This window comes from Columba livia, chromosome 3 (assembly GCF_036013475.1).
Source record: "Columba livia isolate bColLiv1 breed racing homer chromosome 3, bColLiv1.pat.W.v2, whole genome shotgun sequence".
NCBI lineage: Eukaryota > Metazoa > Chordata > Aves > Columbiformes > Columbidae > Columba > Columba livia.
In genome coordinates, this window is record NC_088604.1 from 52,134,087 (window position 1) to 52,159,615 (window position 25,529).

The 25,529-nt window shown below is 41.5% G+C and overlaps 1 protein-coding gene across 3 annotated transcripts in view; it reads left to right on the forward strand.

Annotated features, from left to right (window-relative positions):
- The window catches only part of SLC35F1 (solute carrier family 35 member F1), a 240,972-nt gene that overhangs the window by 12,316 nt on the left and 203,127 nt on the right, over positions 1-25,529 (forward strand). Inside the window, exon 1 of one of the 3 annotated variants that reach the window (XM_065056743.1) lies at positions 21,539-21,718. The exons of the other annotated variants lie outside the window; for them this stretch is intronic. Within the exon in view, the coding sequence (XP_064912815.1) occupies positions 21,684-21,718 (35 nt within the window). The 5' untranslated portion in view covers positions 21,539-21,683. Of the gene's footprint in view, positions 1-21,538; positions 21,719-25,529 lie in introns of those variants that run through there. 3 annotated transcript variants of the gene reach the window in all.

Genomic DNA, 25,529 nt, shown 5'->3' on the forward strand with positions numbered 1-25,529 from the left:
GATGGGGAGATGCCCTGTGAGTACACCCTGCCTGATTCAGGTGCGGGGTTTGGGTCCAAAGACAGAGCGTGATGATTTGTGTCATCCTGTGTTTGACTAAAAGTTACAGGAGAGTTGGTGGGCAAAAAGCAGCTCAAACAGCCCTTTGCAATGAGGGCAGGGAGGGGTGGGCTTTTGCCTGCTTTGTTTTCAGGGAAAACTTGCATTACAGCAGCTGATGAAGGGAACTCTGCTGCTGCTGCAGTGAGAGGCTCAGGAAGACGTTACACATGGCAGCTCCTGATTTACAATCCAGGATTGGACACCAGTTGGTTTTTCAGCCTTGGGCAAATCTCTCAAGCTCCCTGGGTCTGGTTCAGCACCTATAAAATTGCGATAATTAAAGTTAACTACCTGGAAGAGTTGTTGATTAGTTAATGCTTGTAAAATGCTATACAGTGCTATAAAATACAGCGTAGTACTCAGTAGCATCTGGTCTACACTCACTGTGGTGCTTCTCTGAAACTTTATGGGCAAACATTTGCCAGGAAACAAAATGACTAATGTGTACAGTATGTACGGGCTTTGGGAGATGAAGCGGTGGCATCTTTTCAAAGGTGGCTAACTTTCCAGAGGTACCTGCTGTCAGAATACAAGGGGAGGTTTCCTGGGGGTCCTGCAGTGGTCTGGCACTGAAACTGGTGTTGGGTGGTGCTGGGACTGCAGAGGGGAGCTCTGGCAGGTGGCAGAACTTCTTCCTCCACTCCCAGCTGCTCATTCTTACTCTTGTCCTCGTCTCTAGCTTCTTCCCCCTTTGTTGTGCTGGTGGAGCTATTTGCACAGCGGCATGGGGAGCCAGGTTGGTGGCGTGATCCAGATGGGAAAAAAAATTGAAAAAAGTTTCTGTTGTTGGTTTGTATTTCCAGATGGAACCTCTGTCCAGTGGAGTTTATGATGTGGCTACAAACACATGGCACTAGCACAGGGGGGAAGCTGGTACAGGGGTGAGAACAAATGCCTGGAGAGAAAGTGGGTCTGGGGCTGCTGGAGCTCTCCTGGCACTGGAGATGATGCCACAAACTGTTACCCAAACACAGAAGACGTTGCCATCACAGGGGTTTGAAGGTGCGTTAGTGAGCTAACCTTCTTTCCTGCCTCCTGAGACATGTTACACTGATTTCATTGGAGATATGCGTATGGCAGCATAAGAGAGAGCATTTTGTGAAGAGCTGATCTTGGCTGAAGCTCAACGTGCTGTGTGTGAAACTTTGCTAACAAGGGGGAAGGAGCTACTGGTGTATTAGTGATGAGCCTGTAATAATTTCTGAGATTTGCATCTTTGACAGTATTGCTTGGGGTACTTATGATGTGAATATTTGACTTTATGTCAACAATGCAATGCACACACAGCTATTGGTTTGGTATAGTAGGAGACTGTAAAAAAAGCAAAAAAGGTGGTGGTGGGAGGAAGTTATTTCCTAATCAGCCACTGCTGAACAAATACCCAGAAGTTTTTGAGAGAGGCAACTGAGTTATCAGATGTGAAGTTTCACCCTCTCAGCCATTTCACAGAACTGGATTAAGATAAACATGAGCTAAGGCTGAGGAATGAGTTTGTTCTTAAATCACAGTTTAGAGAACTGCCAAAAGGTGGTCTAGTTTCTGTTTCTTCCGTGTTTCTGGCCAAATTGCTCCTTCTGCTAAGCCACGTTTGGTTCCTGCCACATCTCACAGTCAGCTCACTAAAAAAGCAAAGAATTAACCAGGCTGAAAAAGGTCGTTGTTTGTTGCTGGGTCTTTAGGTAACTTTTTATTAGACTAGTGCCTGGATGGATGAAAGGAAGTAGCATGCGAGCAAGGAACAGGGAGGAGCAGGGGCAGAAAAGGTGAGGAAAATAGGGATTTGAAGTAAAAAAGAAAAAAAGGGAAAACAGGAAAGTATCTCTTTTTGTTTGGCACATCTATATTGTAATGTTGTGCCTGTGCTGCTTGTTGGAATGATCCTTAGTTTCCTGTTGTCTTGCCTTCCCCTTATCACAAACCCCAGTGCTGATGTTCCTGAGAAGAGTGATGATGACCCCAGGTGAAACCTGGTGGGTATCAACAGTTGGTAAACAGTGAGCTGTAGCCAATTCCTCACTCAAATAGGGTTGAAGTAATGTGATTATAGCCAGAGCAGAAAAAAAAGAAGGTGGCTTGACATCTGGTAGTGTAAATCTGGATGGAGCTGGGGGAAAAAATCTGCACTGTTAGGCTTGTGAGTACTTGCTGTGTGCTGTTGGAGGTGATGGTGGAGGTGTGATGGAGCCCTAAACAGACATCAGTCTTCCTTGTTATACCTTTGGTTTGTTTATTTTTAGAGAGGGCTCAGCTTGGTGAGTATGGACATTTGTGGAAAGGCTTAGTGTAAGCATACTATGTATTTCCTTGTTTCTAGAAGACAGAATGGGAACCTTATCCCTGATACTTTTTTTTTTTTTTTCAGTGACTAAAATAGAGCTGCATGTTCATCAGGTCTGAAATCTTTATATCTGGAGTGTGGTAGTGCTATTGTGGGCTTTATGACTCACTTTTGTCTCTTGAGCAAGCCATGCAGTAGTTTCCCTGTTGCTGCTTATTAGAAAAATAGCAATTGATCACACAGAAACACAGAATGTTAGGGATTGGAAGGGACCTCAAAAGATCATCTAGTCCAATCCCCCTGCTGGAGCAAGAACACTTAGATAAGACTACACAGGAATGTGTCCAGGCAGGTTTTGAATGTCTCCAGAGGAGATCAATGACCGCTGAACTTGTTCATCCCACTTTTCATCACGGTATGCTGTGTATGCTGTGTTACAGCCTTCCCATGTACAGGGCTCTGTGAAAAGCTGTTTTTATTTGGTTGATGTGACTTTGGAGGCCTGTTGCCACTCCCTGGCCTCCATTTTTCTCTTCTTTTTCTCCCTAGAGCCAGCAGCCATGTGCTTTCTTTCCCAAAAGCCATGTGTTTGAGGGAGTGCTGTCATCAGCAATCCCATGGCTTCAATTACAGGAAGAATTTCTGAAGAGCTGAACATTGACCAATTTGATCACTGTAGGAGCAGTCTCACCAGAGCTGCTTCTGGGCAGGCAGATTGCACTGACAGAGAGAGACAGTTTTCTGGGAGCATTTTTAGTCTTGCTTCCAGAATCACCCACTGTCACTGGGCAGTACCATTGTGGAAAGGTGCTGCACAGTCCGTCTGTATTGTTTCACAACACCTTCTCCTCTTCTGCATCAGGTAAAGCTGTTGGATTTGGAGCACCTAAAGCACAGGCAGACAGAAGTAAGGAGGAAAATGTGTTGTAGAAGACAATAAGCATAAAGCAGTACAGTTGTTTCCTGTTCCTGAAGACAGGTGAGGGGTTAACAAATCCAGATAGAGAACATCTCCCATTGTTCAGTTCTTCATTGTGATCCTACTGAAAAAAAGATGGAAGTGATAATAGAAGTTCCAGATCAGGGCCTAGAGCCTCTTTGGGTTGTGATTTTTCTCTTGTGGGTGAGGGGGGGCAGGGAAAAGGACGTGGTAATTTATACAGCTTTTAGCAAATATGAGGTTGTGCTTGAGTTTTTTGGCCAGTTATTTTTTTGACTACTGGTGGATGACTACGTTCTGATTCCTGAAGTGAAATTTTAGGAGGTTTCACTTTTGTGGTTCAAGTCAAACAGTTGCATTTATGTCCATATAAATAACTGAATGTTTGATAGGAGTAAAAAAGCCTAAACAGTAATCCCAGGTGTCCCATGGGCAAGTCCAGCGATAAGCTTCGGGCTGGGAAGGTCTCCATTAGTAGGAGCACAGCAGTTTGTGGTTTGATACCAAAGTGAGTGAGCGGGAAACTGGGGAAGAAGGTAAATTCTGTCAGTGTTTGAATCCCAGTTTTTGGGAGTGGGGAGGTGCAACACAGCAAAAATCTTTCTCGTTTTGTCTCTCTGTGTCTAAGTATGCTTCTGTAGCACAGAAATAAATCGGGAGATGGGAAGGAAGAACCTGTTTCTTTGCCTTTTGGGTGTTCCTAATGATTATAGCTGTGCTCTGGCATCAAGTAGGCAGAGACTGACATGTGGCTTGCCATGAGCTAGCTTGCACATGTGGATATAGCATGAACACATTGACCATTCTTGTAAGTGCAGTGATGGTGATGTACTGAAAGAGGGAGGGACATTGTTTTTTATAAAAGACCCCTGAAACATATGAAGAAAATACAATAGCAGCAAAGGAAAAAGTGGTGTGACAGTTCTTAAGATGAATTCCTACCTGGATCCCAAAATACATGGTACCTCAATTTTTGTTGACCCTGTGCATCCAACATTTTCTGCTTTTCTTCCTTTCTCCTGCTACGTGCAGCCAACCCTCCAAAGCCCCAGCAGTGCCACAGTTGCAAGATGTCCTGTGGAGGAAGGGGGAGCCCGGGCAGAGACCCCATCCCCAGTGAAGAGGGTGTATTATAAAGGATTAATTGTGCCCAAACAATGCGGCCCCTCGAGGAGCCGGTCATCCTTTTGAGCTGTGTGTGTGGGTAAGAGGGCACACTGCTGTCCCTCTGTCCCAGCCCATGCGTGTGCGGTGATGCTCTGGTTGCCATAGCAATTAATCGCCACTTTTAAGGGCTGGTGTTTACTATAAATCCCTGTGAATTGACCAGAACACTAGTTAAAGCTGCTCTTTAGGCATCTTTCTATTTGATTTTTTTACCCAAAATTATGGGATGGAGGGTTTTTTTGGTATGTGGGGTTTATTTTGTTTTGTTTTGGCTTTTTTCTCTTCATACTCATGAAAAAAGCCAGAATAACTTGGTGCATGCTGTTGGGTTGGCTTTTACCTTCCTGGGCTTGCTGAGACACAGGGAACTTCTGTGAGTAATAACTGCAAAAATAGATGGGGGTGTGGTGACTTCTAGCTCTGTGCATATAATCTTCATGTGACCAGCACATCGTGCATGCCTGAGAATTGTATAGTCTTTGAGATGTCCATGGATTCATTTTTTTCTTATCAGGAGATGTACATCAGACGATTAATGTGTATGTGTTTGGTTTTTCTTTATGCTGTAAAAAGAACAACTGGGAATTACTGTGCTGCTTGTATCTATTTGTGTAACTATGATGGAAATGAAAACCAGCTACAGCAAGACTGTATTCTGTATTTGTCTGTTTGCATAGGTAAGGGGAGAGACGAGATGTTTACTACATTATTATCCCAGAAATGTGAACAGTGGTGAACACAAATTCTTCTTAAAAGTCTTCCTATAGGTTAAAGCCTCGTTCATTTGAAAGGCAGTCTTAACTTCCTCAGTACATTATTAGAACGGCTGGAAAATCTGTCCAGATATTTGAGAAGTTCTTTTTCCCTTGGAGGCATCAAAGTCTCTCTTACCTTTAATATTGCTTCTCAGGGGAAAAAAAAAAAGCAACAAATAAAAGCAAACAAACAAAAAACATGAAGGGAAACAAGCTTAAAGGAATAAGTTATCAAATGCACAATATTCTTTCTTAGCCTTGAACAAAGGGATAGGTACGATTCAGCACAGTCTCGTTTTTTTTTAATGAATGTCACCTTGATAAATATACATCGTATGCATAACATATGTGCATCTTCACAGCTAAGTTGAGGAGGTGTGGTCTAGACAATAGAGTAGTGAGGTGGGTTGCAAACTGGCTTAAGGAGAGAAGCCAGAGAGTGGTAGTCAATGGTGCGGAGTCTAGTTGGAGGCCAGTATCTAGTGGAGTGCCTCAGGGAACATTGCCACTGACCAGAACCCCCAGATCCCGCTCTGCAGAGCTGCTCTCCAGCATCTCATCCCCCAGTCTGTATGTACAGCCAGGGTTCCCATGTCCCAGGTGCAAAATCTGGCACTTGTCCTTGTTGAACTTTATGTGATTGGTGATTTCCCAGTTCTCGAATTTGTCCAGATCCCTCTGCAGGGCCTCTCTGCCCTCAGGAGTGTCAACAGCTCCTCCCAATTTAGTGTCATCAGCAAACTTGCTTAGTATTCCCTCAAGTCCTGTGTCTAAGTCATTTATGAAGACCTTGGAGAGTGTTGGCCCTAAGGAAAATCATTATGTCTGGGGAGGAAGACCTCACCGACATCTCTAACACAAGGCAGCTATTTTCTGAGGGGCTTACTTGCTAAATGTGGTGGAGCTGACAGATTCTTGTCCTATTTTTAGAAAGGTGGAAGATGGAGAGAGAGAGGGGAAAATCAACTGGTATTCTCAGACAAAACAATACTTTGGTATAGTGTTGGTGAGCTGGTAGCTGGCTTGTTCCCACAGTCTCCCACCTACCAAAGCTGAGCTGCACCAGGAATGGGGGTGAACAATGGGGCTGGTGGGGTGGGAAGAGAAACCTGAGTCCCACATGTGGAGCAGTCCATCTCTGATTTTTTTTTTCCCTGCTGAAAGCCCTGGATCCCCACCACTGCCATGTCACCAGACGGCTGGCAGGAACCACTGTGGTGCACAGCAGGAGCTGCTCCTGCAGCTCCATGTCACACACATGAGACAGCTTTTGCACTGAGCCCTCCCATGTCATGCCTGCTTCACCTGCCCCAGGGCCAGCACTGAGAAACCCATTTTATTTTATTTTTTTGTGTTTTTAGTGCTCTGTTTTTGTGAAGCGCTTAGTTGGTTGTCCCTTTTTTATCTTTTCCCTGTGTGGTCGCTGTTCTGTTCAGCCTCTCACTTGCAGCTTCCTCTTCTTTCTTCTCCCCAGCTTTGCTGCCTCTTCCTTTTGTCTGTCCCAGAGAGAAGATACTCTTAGGCAAGGGTCAAATGCTCAGGGGACTGGAGGAAAGTAGCTCAGGGTTTTGAGACTGAAATAGCACTGCTGCATTTTGGTGCCTGCTGGGAGGAATTGCTAGCCTGTGTCCTCTTCCCTGACTTCTCTGGGCTCTCTTGGAGGCATTCGGTTCTGCTTAAACATGTACGTGCTTGAAGGGACTTTGAGGAGCAGAAGTAAGCAGAGTCTGTTTTCCCATAGCTTTAATTTAACTTTTTAGTATGTCTCACACAAGCAACATGTCTGGTTAAAAATAAATACAAACTTACATTAAGATTTTATTGCTGTGGTTGACTTTTTTTCCATGTGATAATAACCATTGGGTTGGAAGAGATGCCTTTGTTGCAGCAGCTTCTCCATCACCATGTACAGGGCTTTGAGTTGCTGTTCTGATGTCTTGCCCTTGGAGCTATGGATCTTCCAGGCACAGAGAAAACTACATAGAGCACAGCATCCCCTCTAGTGGAAGAGCAGTTTTGAGCAATTTCATTTATATCCTTGTTAAGTTATTTTTAGATATTGAGATTATTGCTGTAGTGGGATAATAACAGTGTAGCTGCATGAACATAGAACAAAGCCTTTTTAGTTTTAACCCACGTTCTGACATGCAGTCCTTACCTCTCAAGCAAGGCATTTCCCTGGTTTGCTTCTGGTTTTCCCCCTTGGATGCAAACACCAGCCCTACATCAGGAGACTTGAACTATTTAATGGAAAAACAGGAAAGATATTTATAAATGCTTCTAATTTTTGCTGTAAATACAGGCTGGCAAGGGAGAGGAGCAAGCTATGGTGAAGGAGAGTAAGAGGCTATAAAGGCCATGGCACAGATGATGAAGAGTCTCTTCCATCTCACGATGCAGTTCAAGACAACATAAAAGGGCAATGTAATTGGAACATTGAATTATGTATAATATTGGCACTGAGTTCTCTATTAGTTTCATTTTGCTAATGCTTTCTTTCTTGCCAACAGAATAGTCTCTGTAAATAAGCTGCCTCCTCATTTACTTGCATGGCCTGATTATATGCAATTATCCCTTGGCTGTTATTTTTAAATAAATATTGAGCTCAGCTGGGTAGGTATTCTGTGATTACGTCTGAAATATTTCACTGCTTTAACTGACCACGTAAAGGCACATTTTCCCAAAAAATTGGGAAAAATAATTCTGCTGAAGGCTCCACTATCTGCCTTCAGTTTTCATAGCACTGGAATAACTTGTAACAATAAGACTGACCTCCGACATAGTCTTAAATAGACTGTGCTTTTTTTCTTTTATAGAGTATAGTATATCATGAACATTGTATTTCTGTAGCCTTTATGTCTTAAAAGTTGACCTCGAAAGAGCAATAACAAACCTGGGCAGAAGGTTGTTGTACAGCTTCAGATCCAAACTTGTCTGCAAGTACATTTTGGTGCCGACTTTGCATTCTTCTTTAGCTGAGGAAACTTCTGTTCCATATCTCAGTTCTGTGTCTCTCAGGCACTGGTATCTTGCTTAAGTGATGGAACACAATTTTTTCTTCTCTCAGAAGCAGAATAGTCATCTACAAATGCAGTGGTCTGACCATGATATGATAGCCTAATATATGCATTCATAAACCCAGATAAGCAAAAAAGATTGAGATTAGGATTTCAGGGTTTAGAAATCTACAGCAAGCAGTGTTACTTGGATGAAGAGGCAACTGTTGACAAGCTAACATTAACTGCAGCTAATGAACCTGCAATTTCACTCTTAAGTATTTGAAAAAGCTTGTCTTCAGCATATAGAAAATAAAGATCATTGTGGAGTGAGTGTTTGAAAAACAGGTGTTTTCTTGTAAAGCTTGTGAAATTTGGCCCTACAGAAGTAGGAAAAATCGACAGTTGCATCCTCTGTGTTGTCTGAAGGAGGTAAAGAAATGAGAAAGACTTTGTATTCTCAAGTGTTTTGGTATCTTTGTGGGGTGGTGTTGTGTACTCATGAAAATCAGCTTCAACGCAAACCTCACTGTTCATCCTGGACTACAGTAATAAGCTTAACATAAGATTTATTAACTTCCTAAATAAAATATTAGTTCTTCATGTGTTAAGTTGAATTTTGCTGGCTGATTTGGGATAGAAATTAGCCTCAAAATGCATTGAAGGAAGTCTGTACCCTCCAGTATGTCAAAGATTGATTTAGCCACAAAAAGCTCCCTAGTTTTTCATCAAATTTTCTCCTTGCTGTCTTTGGTAGAAATTTTTGTGATATCATCTTTTTCTGTTAAGTCCTAGCTCTGTTGTCTTGCAACATGCTCTTAGAAAAGAGGATGTGTTCGTTTTGGGGTAGGAAGGCTGAAGGATGTGATGGAACCTGTACTAGCTAACCTGCATGTGCTACTCACTTTTATTTTCAAGGGACAAAATCTGAAAGTCTTGCTTATTTTCTGTGCTGTACCAGAAGGCATTTGGGATATCTCAAAAAAAGACATAATTAAGACTAATGGGATAGATACAAAAGCTGGGTAATAGGAAACGGGACTTCATGGAGTTATCTATTTGAATGTGGACTAATCTTTCATGGAAAAAGAGATATTATCCAAACTAAATTGCAGAAAGCCTTTCCAAACCCACGTGGAGGAAATAGTTCTGTGCTGATGGGAGGAAGGAGGCAGAGATGATCCAAAACATTCTTTGTATCTCTGGATTTTTTTTTTTTTTAAACTCTTTGTCAAAGCTGCCATTTTAGAGTTATTAAAGAAAAGGATATAGGATTTGCATTCAGACCCGAGGTTTGTTGCATCAGTACACTGTACCACTCTTTAATTGTTTCTCTCGGTGCAGGGATATCATTTGTCATGGGCACCTCCCTGTGTTTGGGCAGGTTTGAGACCCTGAGCAGTGGGCTCTGGTTGTTCCCCACAGAGACCCCAGGCCCTTCCCCTCCAGGCAGTGACAGGGATCAGAGCAGCACCCCAGACCATGGCTGGTCTCCCCGTGATGGGGAGCAGAGCAGCACTGTCCCCCTTGGCGGCCGCCGCTGGGTGGGAGCTTGTACATGAGACCCGGCACAGCCACAGCTCCCGTGGCTTTGATGTGCTGCTGGGCCGCTTTGTGCGGTGCCGTCCCTCGTCCCCTCCTTTGTGGCACCTAAACTGCGATTAAAGCCTCAATGAGGATCCCACCGCTAGGCAACGGGGGGAACGGTGCCTGGAATCCGCTCAGTTCATTGATAAAACCCGAGCCTTAAAGAATGACGATGCCTTTGTGTGAGTGCACCCAGGCCTCTGCCGCCGCCAAATTCTGCTGCCCGAGCCCTCTGTCCCTTCATCCAAGTGCCAGGAGGTTGCCTCTTGGGACCTGTCATGAGGTTTTAACATTTCTTGTGTTAAAATAACGTATCGCCACAAGGTGTTGCATGAACGTGGGGGCCGTGATGACTTTTTCCATAGAACTATGAGTATTTAGGAGCAGAAACATAGCTGAGACCTCCTGCATGAGGAGGTGAAACTGCACTTTGTAGGCTGCTTTGAAGGATTACAAAGAAAAAGGTTCCCCCCCACCCTCCCCCACCTAAACACGAATGTGAAACAATGGCTATCCCCTGGTAGCCAAACAAAAAAATGAGTATGAGGACCTATTTCTCCAGTTACTGGCCCAAGGGCAAATATCATATCTAGAATAAATGAGTGAAATTCCATTGAGTTAGCAGAGTAGCACTGGCTTGAGGTAGTGCTCTCCCTACTCTAATTATTCTTATGGAAGCCCCAGTCACACTCTGAGGCTGCGAATGAGTGGAATTTTTCTTCTAAAGCAGATAATCAAACTACTTGGCTATGAATGGGGAATGGCTTGTCTTTCAAATTACCACACAAACTCTGAGAGCATAATGATTTTTCTGAGATTTACAAGTGGAATTGTTAAATTAGTTTGTGATTTTAAAGTGAATTTAAAAAATTTCAAATTTGCTCTCCTGAGAATTCTCTGGCTGCTTCTTTTTTATGGCCTAAGCAGAAAAATAATGCAAAGCTTGCATCTTCTTCTTTTCTTTTCTTCCTTACCCCTGATTTGTTGTGGTGCCTGAAAGTATGATGCTTTGACCTTCAGCCTCCTGATGCTGATGGATAGACACTTGAGAACTTTTCTTTCACAGAATCACAGAATCACAGAATCGACTGGGTTGGAAGAGACCTCAGAGATCATCGAGTCCAACCCTTGGTCCAACTCTAGTCCGTTTACTAGATCATGGCACTAAGTGCCATGTCCAAGTGCCATGTTCTTTGTAGCAGAACTGCTGCTTAGAGTAGGCATCTTCATGCTGGAAGAGCGGAGGAAAACTTTGGCTCCCCAAAGGTTAGCCAAACTAAAAAAAAAAGGCCAAGAAGGAAGAAGAGGAGGGAAACTTACCCTCACTTTTTGGCTGTCTTAAGATGCTAGCCATGATGCAACTATCAGTTGGCTGTTTTTTCTTCTTGGTGTGGATATTGTATTTTTCATCTAAGCAGGCTCTGCTACCTGACGTAGGCTTGTCACAGCCAAGAGCCTGAGTTATTTCCACAAGCTGTGAAGTGCTAAAAAATTGAATAACTTTCACTGATGAATTGCCAGTGTAATTAAAAAAAATTAAATTATTTATACTTTTAAGCTCTGAGTTTGAGTACATGTTTAGTAAATATATGTGCATTTAAGAAACTGAATCTGGCTGGTGGGGAAATCACACATCCTATATTTGTGCCCTTCCTTGTTCTCCGTGTGAGAACTTAGGCTGCACTATATGTTTTGTGAAGTGGGGTTTAGACCACTAAATGTTTTCTGCTACTGTGACAATTTTTTCTCCTAGATTTCAATGATCGTCAAGTGTTGCCAAGTTTCATGGATGTAGGGTCAAATTTGATAGTGAACCCATGTATAAAGAATAGCTTATTAATCCTAATGTAGATAGGGGTTTGTTTTGCCTGACTTTGGCCATCTCTTCACTGGACCTTTGGTAGCACATGTTCCCTCTGTGCTCAGTGGCGGGAAAAAATCCTCCCAGAGAATAGCTTGTCCTGTTTTAAAATGGGTCCTCGTCTTCTGAATGTGACTTTCCCCTTCCTTCAGGGAATAGTGAGTAGAAGTGACCTGGCAGGTGGGGTTTTGATGGCTTAAAGTAAATGGCATGGATTGCCCTCTTAAATTAATAGTAATATATTGTTCTCTTTGTCTTCTTGAGGGAATCAGAATCCTTGACAAACATTAACTGATCAAGACTGTTTACCTCCTCCCCAACACATATGCAAGGTAAACCTGTGTTGTTCAAGACAGCCCTAGAGTTAAATGAAAGGACATGTGCTTATCCAGGAATATTCGAGTGGTGCTTAGAACAAGGTTTCCAACGTCACGTTGTAATGTCTAGAATACGGTCTCTTCTGTGCCCCGTGAATTGGCGGAAAAACCACCTTGTTTGTTTTAGAAGGAGTATGAAAGGGTGGAATGATGCTGGCAAGAGCACAGGAAACGAGAGTGATGAGTGTTTTTATAAAACCTTTTAATTGATTTGAATGTCTTGCTTTTAATAGCAGCATTTAAAAGCCTTTTAGTAAATAATCTTCTCAGTACAGACATTTATTTGGAGAAGAGACATCTCCATGAGAGATTTTTAAATGACAGTGCTTCATGCTATAGGTAAATCAACTAAATGGTGTTTTAAATACCCATCGATTTCCTTCTCCCAGCCCCTGTACTTCTGCTATATTTCATGCTGCCATGCTATGTGATAGTACTGGGCTGTTGTACAGCTAACAGTATCTTACCACTCTGAACACTTGCAAATATAATCCCTTATTTTTGTGTTTTGGACACAGCATTGGAAATTTTCTCAGCTAGATAATACCAGGGTAGTTCTGCAGCATTCACGCTGATGGGTGAGTAGTTGTGGAAACCTGTCAAACCTAATCCTTGTTGCTACTATGTAATCTTTTCCTTCAGCTTTAATTTCTATCGATTTTTGAGTAATTTTAGGTGAGTGTCTGTGTTATGGAGAAGCAGCAGTGAGTACTAGACTGAAGTCATTTAATAATTCTTGTAACTTTAACGAGGGCTTCATATCAGCAGAGCCCTTCAGAGCTTTCAGTGAAACCTTAGCACTGAGCAGGTGTGGAGGCTGAGGGACTGTATCCACTTGCTTTATGACAACTTGCTCCAATTTGGCTAAGTGTTATGCTTCTAAAAAACCACAAATCACATAGAGATGTCATATAATATAGCTTGTGTTTGGTAACATGCCAGACTTCGAAAGTTCCTCTAGTAAGACACAGATGTGTCTCCTACTTCAATAATGTAACTCTGCCATGGAGCCACCCAACAGGACATGGGGGAAGTGTCGTCTTCCTCCTGCTTTTGCTTTCTGCTGTTAAATCATTATTGACATCAGGGAAGAGGTACTACTGAGCATGGATAGCCCATTGTAACCCATAGATACCTTATCTCAAACTACCTTATTTGTCAATATGATATTAATCTATCATCACTATTTGATACCATCATGTTGATATCTATATGTTGTTTAATAGATGCCTGGCATCTAACCATTGAGATGGTTTTCTTCCTAGCAAGTGTTTCAGATTCTGAAACCCCATTCAGTCAGGGCATGGGTCCCTTTTAAACATCAAGCCTTTAAAATAATGTCTTTTGTGAGTGTCATCTAGAACCTTTGGACATGTGTCTCCTACCAGCACTTTTAGAGCTCTGTAAATACGTTCCTGTCTTCAGGAACAAGACCCGAGTTTGGGAAATCTAACTTGAAATCATGGTACCATAAATGTCAGGGTCAGATTCAGAAAAGGAAAATACATTCAGATTCCACATGAACAACTAAAAGGTGTGTGGGGGTGTATGTGTGTGGTGTGTTTTTGGTGTGTGTGTGTTTGGCTGGTGTTTGTTTGTTTGGTGGTGGTTGTTGTTGTTTGTTTGTTTGTTTTTTAGAAAAACAGCAAAGAAGATAAAGTTTTCCATAGTGTGACAGTACCATTCTCTGGCCTGCTAATGTAAAGTCTAGTATCTTGCAAATCAGCAGCAAAGTTGCATAAAGATGGTGGCTGCTGTACAAAAGGGCTAGATAAAATTAATTCAGCTTCTAGAAAAATAAAGGCACATATCTTTACCTCAGTGACTTTGCAGTAATTACCCTTAGCCTGCTAAATCTTGGTTAATCTTAATTGATATACTCAATTATAAAACGATAAATTTGGGAAAGGAAGGACCTCCCTTGTCTTTAGCTGCAATAGCATAGCTAATTCTAATAAGGGTTTGTTATCTCACCAAATACACTTAGCAAAAGATTTTCTGATAGTTTGATGTCCCTACAAGAAAAAAAGAATATGCACAATCTCTGAAGAATATAAAACATGCAATTGATAAGTTAGTAAAATTGATTCTGTCAGTCAGTAGAGAGGAGGTGGGGTTCTCCTGCTCTCTGACACTGTAGTGGCTGCAAATGTTGACAGCTGAGAGAAAACAATGAGATTGTCTGTGCAAAATCAGAGATCTGTTTCGTGGCTGAGAATAATTATATTTTGAGTTGTGTGGACTCTCTTTACATCTAAATACAAGTTTTCCAGTTTTACAAATGGAACTTTCTTTAATCTTTGACTTGGAGGCAAAAAAAAACCCCAAACCAAACCAAACCAACAAACCCCACCAACAAAATACACCACAAAACCAACAACTGCTGAAAATGCCCAAGATTAAATTTAGTGAAAAAGTTTAAAGCCTCATTCCAAGTTTTGCATCATGGTCCTGTAAAATGTAGTTTATCATACCAAACAAAATATTTAAAGCAGCAGCTTCTATCTCTATCAATATTGAATACTATTTAGTTTCTGAAAAGACTTGCTGCTACCAGCAGCTTTGGAACATTCTCTTGGTTTGGCTGCTTCTCAAATGTGGGATCCTTGATGCATATTTTGAGGAAAGAGGCATAACAGGTAAGAGCATTTCTACTTTGTCTAAGTATCCTAAGTAGAAAGTTGTGATTTTCAAGAAGGGCTGTAACTCAGCCCACTTGTTGATTCTTGTCCACCGAATACAGATCACATGATACAGGTTTACTGAGAAGAAAGTTGTTGGACTTTTCTCTGAAGCAAATAACTGGTGAACTATAGACACCTGGATGTACTTAGTAAATCACTAAATATTTGCCTGCATACAAGTTTTGGGTGCTGTAAAGATCACAAAGCAAGCCCAAATAATCTCATATATCATTTTGAGGATCTGCATTCCCCTGAAGAGGTTTTACAAGATGAAACTGGCTGCTGCTTCCATATACTCTCCATGTGCATGTTTGGAAGTGCCTTCTCCAGGCTCGTCTGTCCCAGCAGCAACCAGGTGTGGCTTTGAATTTCGACCCCCTGCTCTTCATGTCTTTTATTTTTGGCACTTATGAACTGACAGGTGGGTCCAAGTTTGGGAGTCATGTGCTGCCAGGCTTTGGTGGAGGTGTGTGTGGTCCAGTTCCTGCACAAAATACCATCTCCAGGGCTGTTCAGGAGAGCTGTTGGTGCCCAGTACCTATGGTGGGAGCTGGGGCTTGATGCTGTGGTGTGAGCAGTCATGCACTGGTACAGATAGAGCACACCAGTGGGGCAGGCACCTGCGAAACTGTTGCAGGCAGCATCCTTAGCGAAAAGCAGTAAAATAACCGAATGGCCAGAGCCTCTGATGTTACACACAGATGGGCTATGGGTTATATTGGATTTTTGAATCTGATTTATACTTGCAATTTAAAAGAACTTTGCTACAGCTGCCTTTTTCTTTTTTTAATCTCTAAGGGCTATGGAGGAGAACAGAGATTCTTTTTACTGAAGTTGGCATCACCCTTTTTTTACTGCTTTCTACGTGATTTTCCACAACAACCATAGTGGTAGTTTCCAGCTGACTTTCACGTGAACTGGACAGAAGCAGGAAGAAATTCTGTCTCTGGCTTTTATAGCTGGTTTCTTGGCATGGGAAAATGAGAGAGCGTGCAGACCACGAACACAGGCAGTATTTCTTGAGATGACTTTGAACAGCAGCAGCATCTGATCAAGTGGAAAAATGAGCTTTTCTTTTCCAAAGGTTTCATATTTTCTAGGGCAAGGCAGGAAGTGTTCTTTTCCAAAGGGAAAGGAAATTGGAGAGAGGCTGATGAAGTGATATGCATGCTGACAAAGGAAGAAAAGGCAAATAATACTTCTAAAAAATATTATACACCCCCAAAAAAGTCTTAGTGGAGTTTTTAGTGGTAGAAGTGGTTTTCTGTCTTTTTGATGCCATTAACTCACAATGGATGACTGCATCAAAACCAATTGTAATCTGAAAAGACAGTTGTGTCCTTGTTTCTTCCTATGTTTAATTTTGTGTTTTGTACCAGAGAATATAGACTTCGAGCTCTTTAAGCAAGGACCGTGTGTTCAGGAAGCGTTTGCCATATTGCAGTAGTTATCAGTGATGAATACATTATTACTAGAAGCCTTTATGAACTGGATGTTTCTTTGACTAAGCAGTATCCTCCCACTATGCCTTTGTCCTGGGAGTTTTACAAAGCCATGTTTTGCTGTGGCTGAAATAATATTGAATGCTCTTACTTAGCATTAAAGTTACTGGGTGCTGAGGTTGCTTGGTCTGTAGCTGATACAGGTCTTCAGGCTGCTACAAATAATGAGGCGTCAGGATAATCAGCTTGCACTAATGGGGAATGGTGATTTATTCTAGTTGATACCTTTCCCGAATAGTTGATCTTTCAGTAAAAAAAAAATAAATAAAAAAAATCTGTTTGCCTAGATATACAGCAGTGTTGGCTCCCTGGGTTAGTAGCTAATTATAAAATGCCCCGCAGTTCTCTTTCAAAGCAAGATGAATCTAAAAGGGCTTTTGTATGTTTTATTTTTTGGTGCAAGGTAAGAACTTAAAGCTCTCTGGGCTTCAGGAGCACCTCGAGAGCCTCACAGAGGTGGCACAGCCAGTGCTGCGGGGCAGGCAGCCGGCAAGGGGTGCAGGTCTCACTGCCCAAATAGGTGGCCAGGGCAGGGTCTGAATTGGGGTCTTTTTGTCTTGTGCTTTTTTTCATTTTTTTTTCATGGTAGTTATGACGTTACAGCAGACTTTTCTGTGGCTTCAGTCAGGTGTGGATCAGGTGCAGTGGGGTGTGCTCTTCCAGCAGTGACTGCAGTGTAGGAAGAAGCAATTCTGCACCCAGGGTCCAACCAGGACAAGTTGTAAGTGCTGAATGCTCTTTGTCAGGGTGCTAATAAATAAGACTGAATCAGTCACTTAGGTTCTTAATTTGTCAGAGAGAAATACCCGTGCTGAGAGAGAAGCTTGTCCAGCAGTCAGTGAGGTCATGGGTGTCCTCCCTGCTCAGCAGTAGGGTGTCATGTTTGGTCTCTGATTTTCTTTCAAATGTACCTTTTGGCTGTATTGTGAACTCCTGATCTTGATCTGCTTTCCACGTGCTCTTTTCCTACTTTTGTGCCTGGCTTTGTACCTCTCTCTAGACTCTCTGGTTCTTTCTAGCATGCTTCTTGACCACCTCGTGTCTTCATGCTTGCTTTCACACTTCTTCCAATTAATGGATTTTTCATAATCTTGTTACTCTCATACTCCTACATGTGTCTCTTTTTGCTTTCCCAAAATGAACCTGTTTTAAGAAGAATAATAATTTCTAAATTAAAAAAACAATGAACAATCAGTCTTCCTTTTGTCTTTCGTGGTGCACATTTCCCATGACTGCAGTGCATTTAAAATACACACAGATGTATTCCAAACTACACGTTCTGCATTTGAAGCATGTAGCTTATATCACTGCATGTGAGAAAAATGATTTATTTTTTCATTTATCTGGATGATAAATGTAATCCTTGTCCATCTGGGAGCATTCAGAGGCCACAGGCAGCAGCTAGAGCCATCTCCCAACCTGTGCTCCTCTGTCATATTAAGGAAGACTGATTATACTTTTAATCATTAATATGAAGTGGGGTTACTCGAGATTTTATTGTTTGTAATTTATGGATTTGATGGAAAGGTTTTTGGAGGAGGGTCTCTCCATATATGTGTAGAGCTTCACTGAAGTTATCTTTTGAGAGTGTTCTCTCCCTCACACGCACACAAAATTTACACCACTTTCTCTGTAACCATAGGAAGGAAAACGAAAACAAGTTAATATTGCTGAATGCAGCTTGAGGGCAACAGGGTGCATCTCAATGTATAATAATTACTGAAGCTGGATTTTGGCCAGGGCTCCAAGCCAATAGACTACTGAAGCCTAGAATTATAGGGTTTCTTTAACGATCATAAGTAATCGAGATTTTGTATTTACATTTTATATTAGAGGCAACTGTTAGAAATAGGTGTAGCCAGCTGTCGCACAACCCAATTTAGAAGAATGCTCGCGTTTCCAGCCAGAAAGGCATCCGTGCAGCTGGAGGTTTTTCCTGTACGTTTAATAAAAAAAACCCAAACAAACCTGTCAGTAGCACATGAAAAGGCTTCAGTTTCTTTAATCTCAAACTGTCTTAAACTGTGCTTTAGGGAATATCTGGTAAAAATAATTGGATTTTTTCCCCCCCTAAATACACACTAAAGGGTTGCACAAACCACAATGAAAAGCTGATTTACATTGATACAAGTTGCTTTTGAACCTCTTGCATTATTTTAACCCAGAGGTGAAAATGATATATTAAGTATGTGTTCCCATAGTGTTTCCTTTGGTTTGACTTTTCTTTTAGTACCAAAATATTTCATTGATGCATATTTCAAATGCATGTCAACTTTCTGTCAAAGGCTGCGGTGAGAAGGAGAAGCAATAGATTTTGCGGGAGTACATCTTTATACATCTTACATCTTGCAGTTATGGAAGTTTATTGTATATCCTATAATTTACTTTTTCTTCTTGTATTTTGCAGTCTTATTTGGATAGAAAAGCTGGAGAAATGCAGTGTGTGTGTGTATATATATATATATAGAGAGAGAGAGAGAAGGAGAAAGGCATAAACGTCAGTATTCAATGGAGTTCAAATAGTAGCTCCTTTTCTCTGCAGTGAAGTCATCTTTTTACAGACTGACCTTTGTGTTACCTTGGCTTTAAAAACAGTAAGAACAGTCCCATGTTAGATCAAGCCTCAAGTTTTCAAATAAACTTTTTCAAGACACCAGTATCTTTCCATCTTTTTTTTTTCTTTATGTACTAGAGGTACAGTTTATTCTTCAGAAAGCAAGTAGTTCTCGAACAATCTGAAGAACTGACTTGCCTTTCATAAGGTCTTTCTGACTCGCGGTCTTAGAGTACTGATGTATTTGTAATTTTGTTTTCATCTGCAAGGTAAAATTCTTCCATGCCATAATGTGTAACTGTAAATTAACGTTTTTGTGACATAAATTTGCCTTGTTATGCAATTATCTTTTTTTTTTTTTTTTTTTTTCCCAAATTTTAGACCTGGCTATGACTAAACTAAAGCCTTATTTTGGTGGGGAATGGGGTATTTCCCAGCTTCTTTATGTAACCTGAGGAATGGCTTCATTAACTACCTTAAGAATAAGTACTACAACAGCGCATACGTGTTCTGGTTTTGTCTACATTTAATTTTACTTCTTGTTTTTAAGATGCCTTAGTACCTATGGCTAATTCTTTAACTACTAAAATGAAAACCAACAAGGGGCCAAATTTGCTATTCTATAGCAAAGCAAAATCCTACACATGTGGGTCTGAGGAGTACGTAGCAACCCCATCATAATAAGGGACTAGCTATTTACATCTAGAAATGCAGATAAATCTTTAATGTTGCCATTACGTTTGCATACAAATCTCAGACCTTAAAGCTGTCCTTAGCTCCCCACCACACTCTTCAGTGGATGCCTGTCCTGTTTACTCTGCTCTCAAGCCATATTTACTGTAACTGAGTGCAGAGTATGACAAGGAGAGAATGAGGAGACAAAGGTTATTTTTAGCAGGCAGAGCTTCTGCCAAGCTGGGGCTATGTGATGGGGAGAGGCTGCAGGTATGGCAGAGGAACTCTGGAGGGGGCGTGGTGATGAGGGCTGACACCTCTGCCCGTGACGGGGACCTGGCACTGTCCCCATTGACATGCTGTCTTCTGATGGTCCTTGCTGCCCTGGGGTGAGCCTGCCCTCCTAGGGATAGTGTATTTGGCAGCGTGCGCAGTGGCTATTTCTGGTTACTTTTATTTTCCAAGCTTAAGCCGAAATTTACATTTCTGAAAATATGACCAGAGAAAGAGAATGTTGTTTGACTGAGGAAATTCTAGTGTGTGTTTGTTGTGCTACCTTTAGAGTTTGAACATTAACACTGAACTCCAAGTGAAGAGGTGCAGTGTGTGCTGTCTGTCAATCTCTCATCCTTGGGACTTTGGTGTAATTACATGGCATTGAAAAATTGCAGTTAATGTATCCTCCGCAGAGTCTTTTGGGTTCATGCTTATACTGGGTGAGCTCCAGTTGCGGGCTGACCTGGAGTCACCCTGTAGTTGCAACTCTGGCTTATGTGGACTGTTTTAGGGCTCAACTTATGCATCTGAATGGAGCACACAGGACCTGTCTCTCTTCTGCAATGTCGATTTGGACCCACTGTAGACTTGGACTGTGTTAAGGGAGAGGTTTCCCCATTCAGATGTAGAGAGAATATGATCTAGATGAACAGAAAGTGATTTTCTGGAGGATGAGGGCAAGACTGAAACAGGCTATGCTACTCAGGGGTGATAATTTGTTGGGAACATTTTATGAAAATGAGAAATCAGAGAAATGGGGGGAAGTGGGAAAGGACCGATATCCACCACCAGGTAGGAGGAGATGGATTGGACACACAACAAAGGTAAGAGTGTAAGAAGGAGTTATGCTTGCTGGGTGTGGATAGAAGGATCCATTGTCATGGCAGTACTGACGTCCAGGTCTGGAAGGGGATGTGGTTTTCCTGGGTCTCACTGCTGCTGAGCTTCCACGTAACTTGAAGCCTCATGTCGGAGAGGGCTTTCTTCTTCCAGTGCTGGTCCACAACAAGAATGACAACCTATGACTAATTTCAGTTGCTTCATTAGTCCAAATGGCAGACTGGTAAGTTCCCTTTGTGTCAGTGAGCCTTGGCAGCACAGCAGGATGACTACTGAGGACATTTCTGGGTTTGCAACTTGTTATTGGAAATCTAAATGATTAAATGCAAACACGTATGGAAAAGGTGATGTTAGGGTTGCATGTGAAGCACCTCTCAGTTGCCAGAATGAGTAACCTGTAAACATTGAGTTTGCTTCCCCATTCCACTACAATAGAGCTTCAGACCATAGTTGTGTGCTGCAAATTCCATGCCACATCAATAAGCAGAAGAACTTGCTCAGGACCTCATCAGGACACTGAACTACAGCTTTACTGCTGCCTCTCTGACCCAGTCCCAGTGTCAGAAGCTGGAAAACATCAGTGGTAGAGAGAGAGGTTGTTTTTTTTTTAAAGAGGTTTTTAGAGAGGTTGGCTGGACAAGTGCGATGCCTTTATAGAAAGGTATTCTATGATTTCGGATTGCTCAAAGCTTTTTCCCTTTGCTGCACTTATTTGGGGGAGGGAGGGAATCAAATGTGTGAGGGCAGAAATAATTTCCCTTTTCTTTAACAATTGCACCCATGATGTCAGCTGCCGCAAGTAATGTAGAGTGATAAATTGACATTGAACTTGAACAGAATTCATGGCGTGCCGGAGACAATAAGAACCTCTGAGGAAATAATTATTTTGCTGCCAGGAGCTCATGCATCTCAAATTGGTCGGTGCAGGCACTTTTGAGCAGCCTGCCTGCCTATTGACTGGAGCTGAGAGCTGGCGCTGCCGACTCTGTGTTACTGCAAGAACTTGGACATTGTGGTTTGCTCACAGCATGTCAGCAGAAAGAAAAGAGAGCGACAAAGGTCTGATGTTGACCACTTTTGCTTGCTTGCATGGAGAGAACAGCGAGTAGTGAAAACCGAGTTCGGTAATATGCTTTTTTCTGTGAATATATGGCTTTGGTTCTCTCACCGTGGTGCTCACTGCAGATGCTCGGGTATAGCGTGGGCTCTAGTGAGTGGGAGGTTGCTCGCACATTGCAGTAGCTAAAATTTAATTTAGTGTTTGTGTGCTCGATTGATTTGGGGAGGGCAGAGTTCCTCTGATCACGTGACCATTGCAGTCAGAATAATTAATTTTCCCATGGAAAGAATTAGTTTGCATTGTACACAACACTCTTTTTTGCTCTTTTTTTTTTGGTTGTTATGGTTTGTGGGGGGGGTTTTGTTTGTTTGGTTTGTGTGTTCGTTTTGGGTATGGCAGTTTGAACTTAAAATCCTGATGAGGCTGTTCTCCTTCTGCTCCGCTTAAAGACAGTTTGAATGTTAAGGGTGTTCCCTGATGACCTATAATTAAATTCTTGCTTTTCATTACAATGAAAAGTAAATGACAATCATCTGGCACCCACTTCCTGTTGACTTCCAGTGAGAGTCAGGCACCTTGATGCCTTTTCTGCCTTTGGAAACTTCATTCTGCTCAAAGGTCATGTTCTTGCAGAGAAACAATCTTTCACCCTGTATTTCTCTTTTCTTAAAAATATTGGTAACTGTGAGGGAAGGGAAGAAAAGATAACCTGTTAAAGTTTATAGCTTTTTTATTTTCAAGGCGATCTCTGCTGAGTTTTGACATAGTGAGGATATGTTCATTTGTGTGCTTCAAAGTTTTGGAAGTTTGTAAATTAGTGTATTTCATCCCTATTTAAATAACAAAACCAGTCCTATATGAGTTTGTATTTTATTCTTAGCTGCTCTTTGTATTGCAGATCATACACCCCTGGATTCATCTTGCTGTGCCTCTCAACCCCTGATTTGGGCTTGGCTACATCTAACAAACCTCCAAAATGTGGGACATGCAAAGTAAAATTTTTATATGTGAAAATAACATATTGTGGAATCATGCCTTCAGCAGTAATAACTTTTAATAACAGTAGTCTTACAGTTCTGTATTTTTAATGTGTATGATTTTCAATGATGAAATTGAGCTTTAGGTGTAGCGTGAAACAGCAGCTTGGGCAATAAAGTTGACATCATCTGCTGAAATCAGGTTGAAAGCTAAGTCTGAACCACCAGTGGAAAAGTTGTCTCTTATGATATCTATTACTTGGATGTTCATTGCTTTTCAGTGATGCATCTCTGGCCATATATGGTTTATTTGGCCTCATCAGTTATGCTGTTATGCTGTATAGGGCTAATTTTTGTGGGTCTTATTTAAGCATGTAACAATATAAAATAAAGTGTAATCAGTATGTTCAGTGATGCTCTTGTCCTGACAATTGATGGTAGTCTCTAGAGCATTGATGACCAAGCAGAGCCCCCCCAGTAAGACAAGAGAGAAGAGAGGAGAGAGAGAGCAAGGAAAGAGCTGTAGATTTCCTCTCTGAGGAGTCCCTTGCTTTGCTGGGTATTTTCAGAGGAGAGCTCTGTGTTCAACATCCTTCTTGCCTTCCTGCATGGCACTGAGGTCTTTTAAATACAGAGAAGATGTTTCAAAGTTTGTTACCTATACGATAGTAAATTAGATAGTAAAATTTAAACTTTTTAAAGAATACCTCGTGTGCAGTGAATTGGTCTGATTAGCTGCTTGTGAGATAACACAGGCTGGCCTGTCTTGACTGATGTAACATAGAATCTGAGGTTGAGACTTTGAGACATGAATTAAAAGGTTATAAAGTCTGAGATACCTTCACCCAACACAAATGGACCTCAGTGCTCTTTTTTTAGGAGAGTTTTGGCCAGTCACTGGGGAAGAAGGTTTTGGTGCCACTTGTGCCACAGGGCAGCACTTCTTCCGTGACTAGAAAGTTTCAGTACCCTGTTTGGCCTGTCTCTTCAGTTGAAGCGACAGTTCACTTAAAAATCTTAATTGCTGAAAACCTAAATGTTCAATGCAGAAAAATAATCTTTCCTGTGGAGCTCCAGCCATTGTTGTAGCAAAGGGGTTTGTCTTCGGTCAGGAACTTATTAAAATAGGTATTCTAGAATAAATACTCTGATACAATTATTCCAGGAAAAAAAAACCCTTTGTGGAGACTTTCATTACTCTGTAAAGAAAGCACAGTTAGAGTTTTTTATATTAATTAATAACAGGGGGATTGATTTCAGAAAAATGACAGTATTCCAAAATAATTATTGCAGATGTGATATTCCACTAAATTGCCAAGCAAATTGCCAAGTACTAAAGCTTTCTCCTGCTGTTACAAAGTCTTGTTTGAAAGTCTGTGCAATATGTAGTGGCTTGATTTTTCTGTATAAAGCTCTGCAAACACCCTGGTGTGAATTCAGAATAGGAGAGTTTTAGTCACAACAGGATAATAAGCAGAGAGAAAATAAGGGCTTGAGTATTATGTAGGTAAGTTGGGTTGTTTAAGTAAGCAGTAGCTGTAACCACTTCTCTTTTCCTTTTAGCAGTATCCCATGTAATGCCAAAGCCATAAAATGGACCATAAAATGGAAAGGTGAAAGGGCTCCTTGTCCTATATAATTACTAGACCTTAGTTCTTGTTCACTTACTCCCATTGTAGGAATGCTTTGTCTCTGGTTCCCTGCACATATTCTTTAATGAGTTACTGGCATTTATACTAAAAAAAAAAGGAGAACACTACCCTTTAAATCTTTTTTCTATTTTTATTTAATTAGTGCTATTTACAGAAGGAAAAAAAAAAATCTAAATTTGCTAGTTTTTCCTTTTATGCCCTGTAACAAATGTCTGGGATGCAAGGCATCAACTGTACTGATGCTGATAGGAAAGTGTTAGTTGTCTGTCTCTGGTTCTCTGTTCTTTAGACTGCTCGAGATAAAATTTCTCTGGACTCTCAGTGGTGACAGCAATATGAAGGGTTTTTGTACCCTCCATTGTACTGACACATAATTGTGTGCTGTGGCTGAGGGCGCGGGCTGGCAGCGCTGAGTGCAGGATTCTTTTCGCTAATATTCAGTTCCTTTTTCTGTATCAATAAACAGCTATAAGTGACACAGATATATAAATAAATGAAGATGTGTCCATAGCTAGTCCATGCGACATGGATATGAGATGGAAACCCCGACTGGTTTTGTGTTGTGATTTTAGTCCCAGTTGGTTGGAAATAGGCTTTTAAGAGAAGAATCCAAGTGCTGTGATCATTATGCAGGTCACTCAGTTATCTGAGAGATGCCTTTTTTTGGCTTCTCCAAATCTCCTGAAGCAGTCCCTCCTGACCCACAGCAATCTGACCGTGCCTCTTTCCTGACCAGAGTCAGCCTGATCCCTTCCCTGCATTTGCTCTTGTTTTACTAGGAGCAGTTTTTGATCAGCTACTTGCATAAAGAGTTTGTTGAAATCAGCCTCTGCTTTGGGAGATTGCTCATGAGCAGCAGTTCTCACTCCTGCTTTGGGATTTAATTTCTTTAGGCCTATGTATGTAACATAGGTGTATTTTGGAAATGCAGCACACTGGTGCCACTAGGTGAAACTACCCCTTGTACCTGCACTATGTAATCCTGTATTTGAGTATCCGTGGTGTCAGGCATCATTAAGCACAAGAGACTTGGGTTCAGGCCTTGATATGTCCTGACAACAAACAGAAGCAGCATAATAACATGAATTTTTACCTGGCTTTGTGTTTATAGTGTTAGTTTTGCAAAGTTTTATTCCTCTATGATGCAGAAAAAACATCTCTACCATAATGCCATTTGCAGAGGAATGAAGGTGAAATTTAACACTAAGGTTGTTTCTACTTCCCAACCAGGGATTTTGAAGCTCTG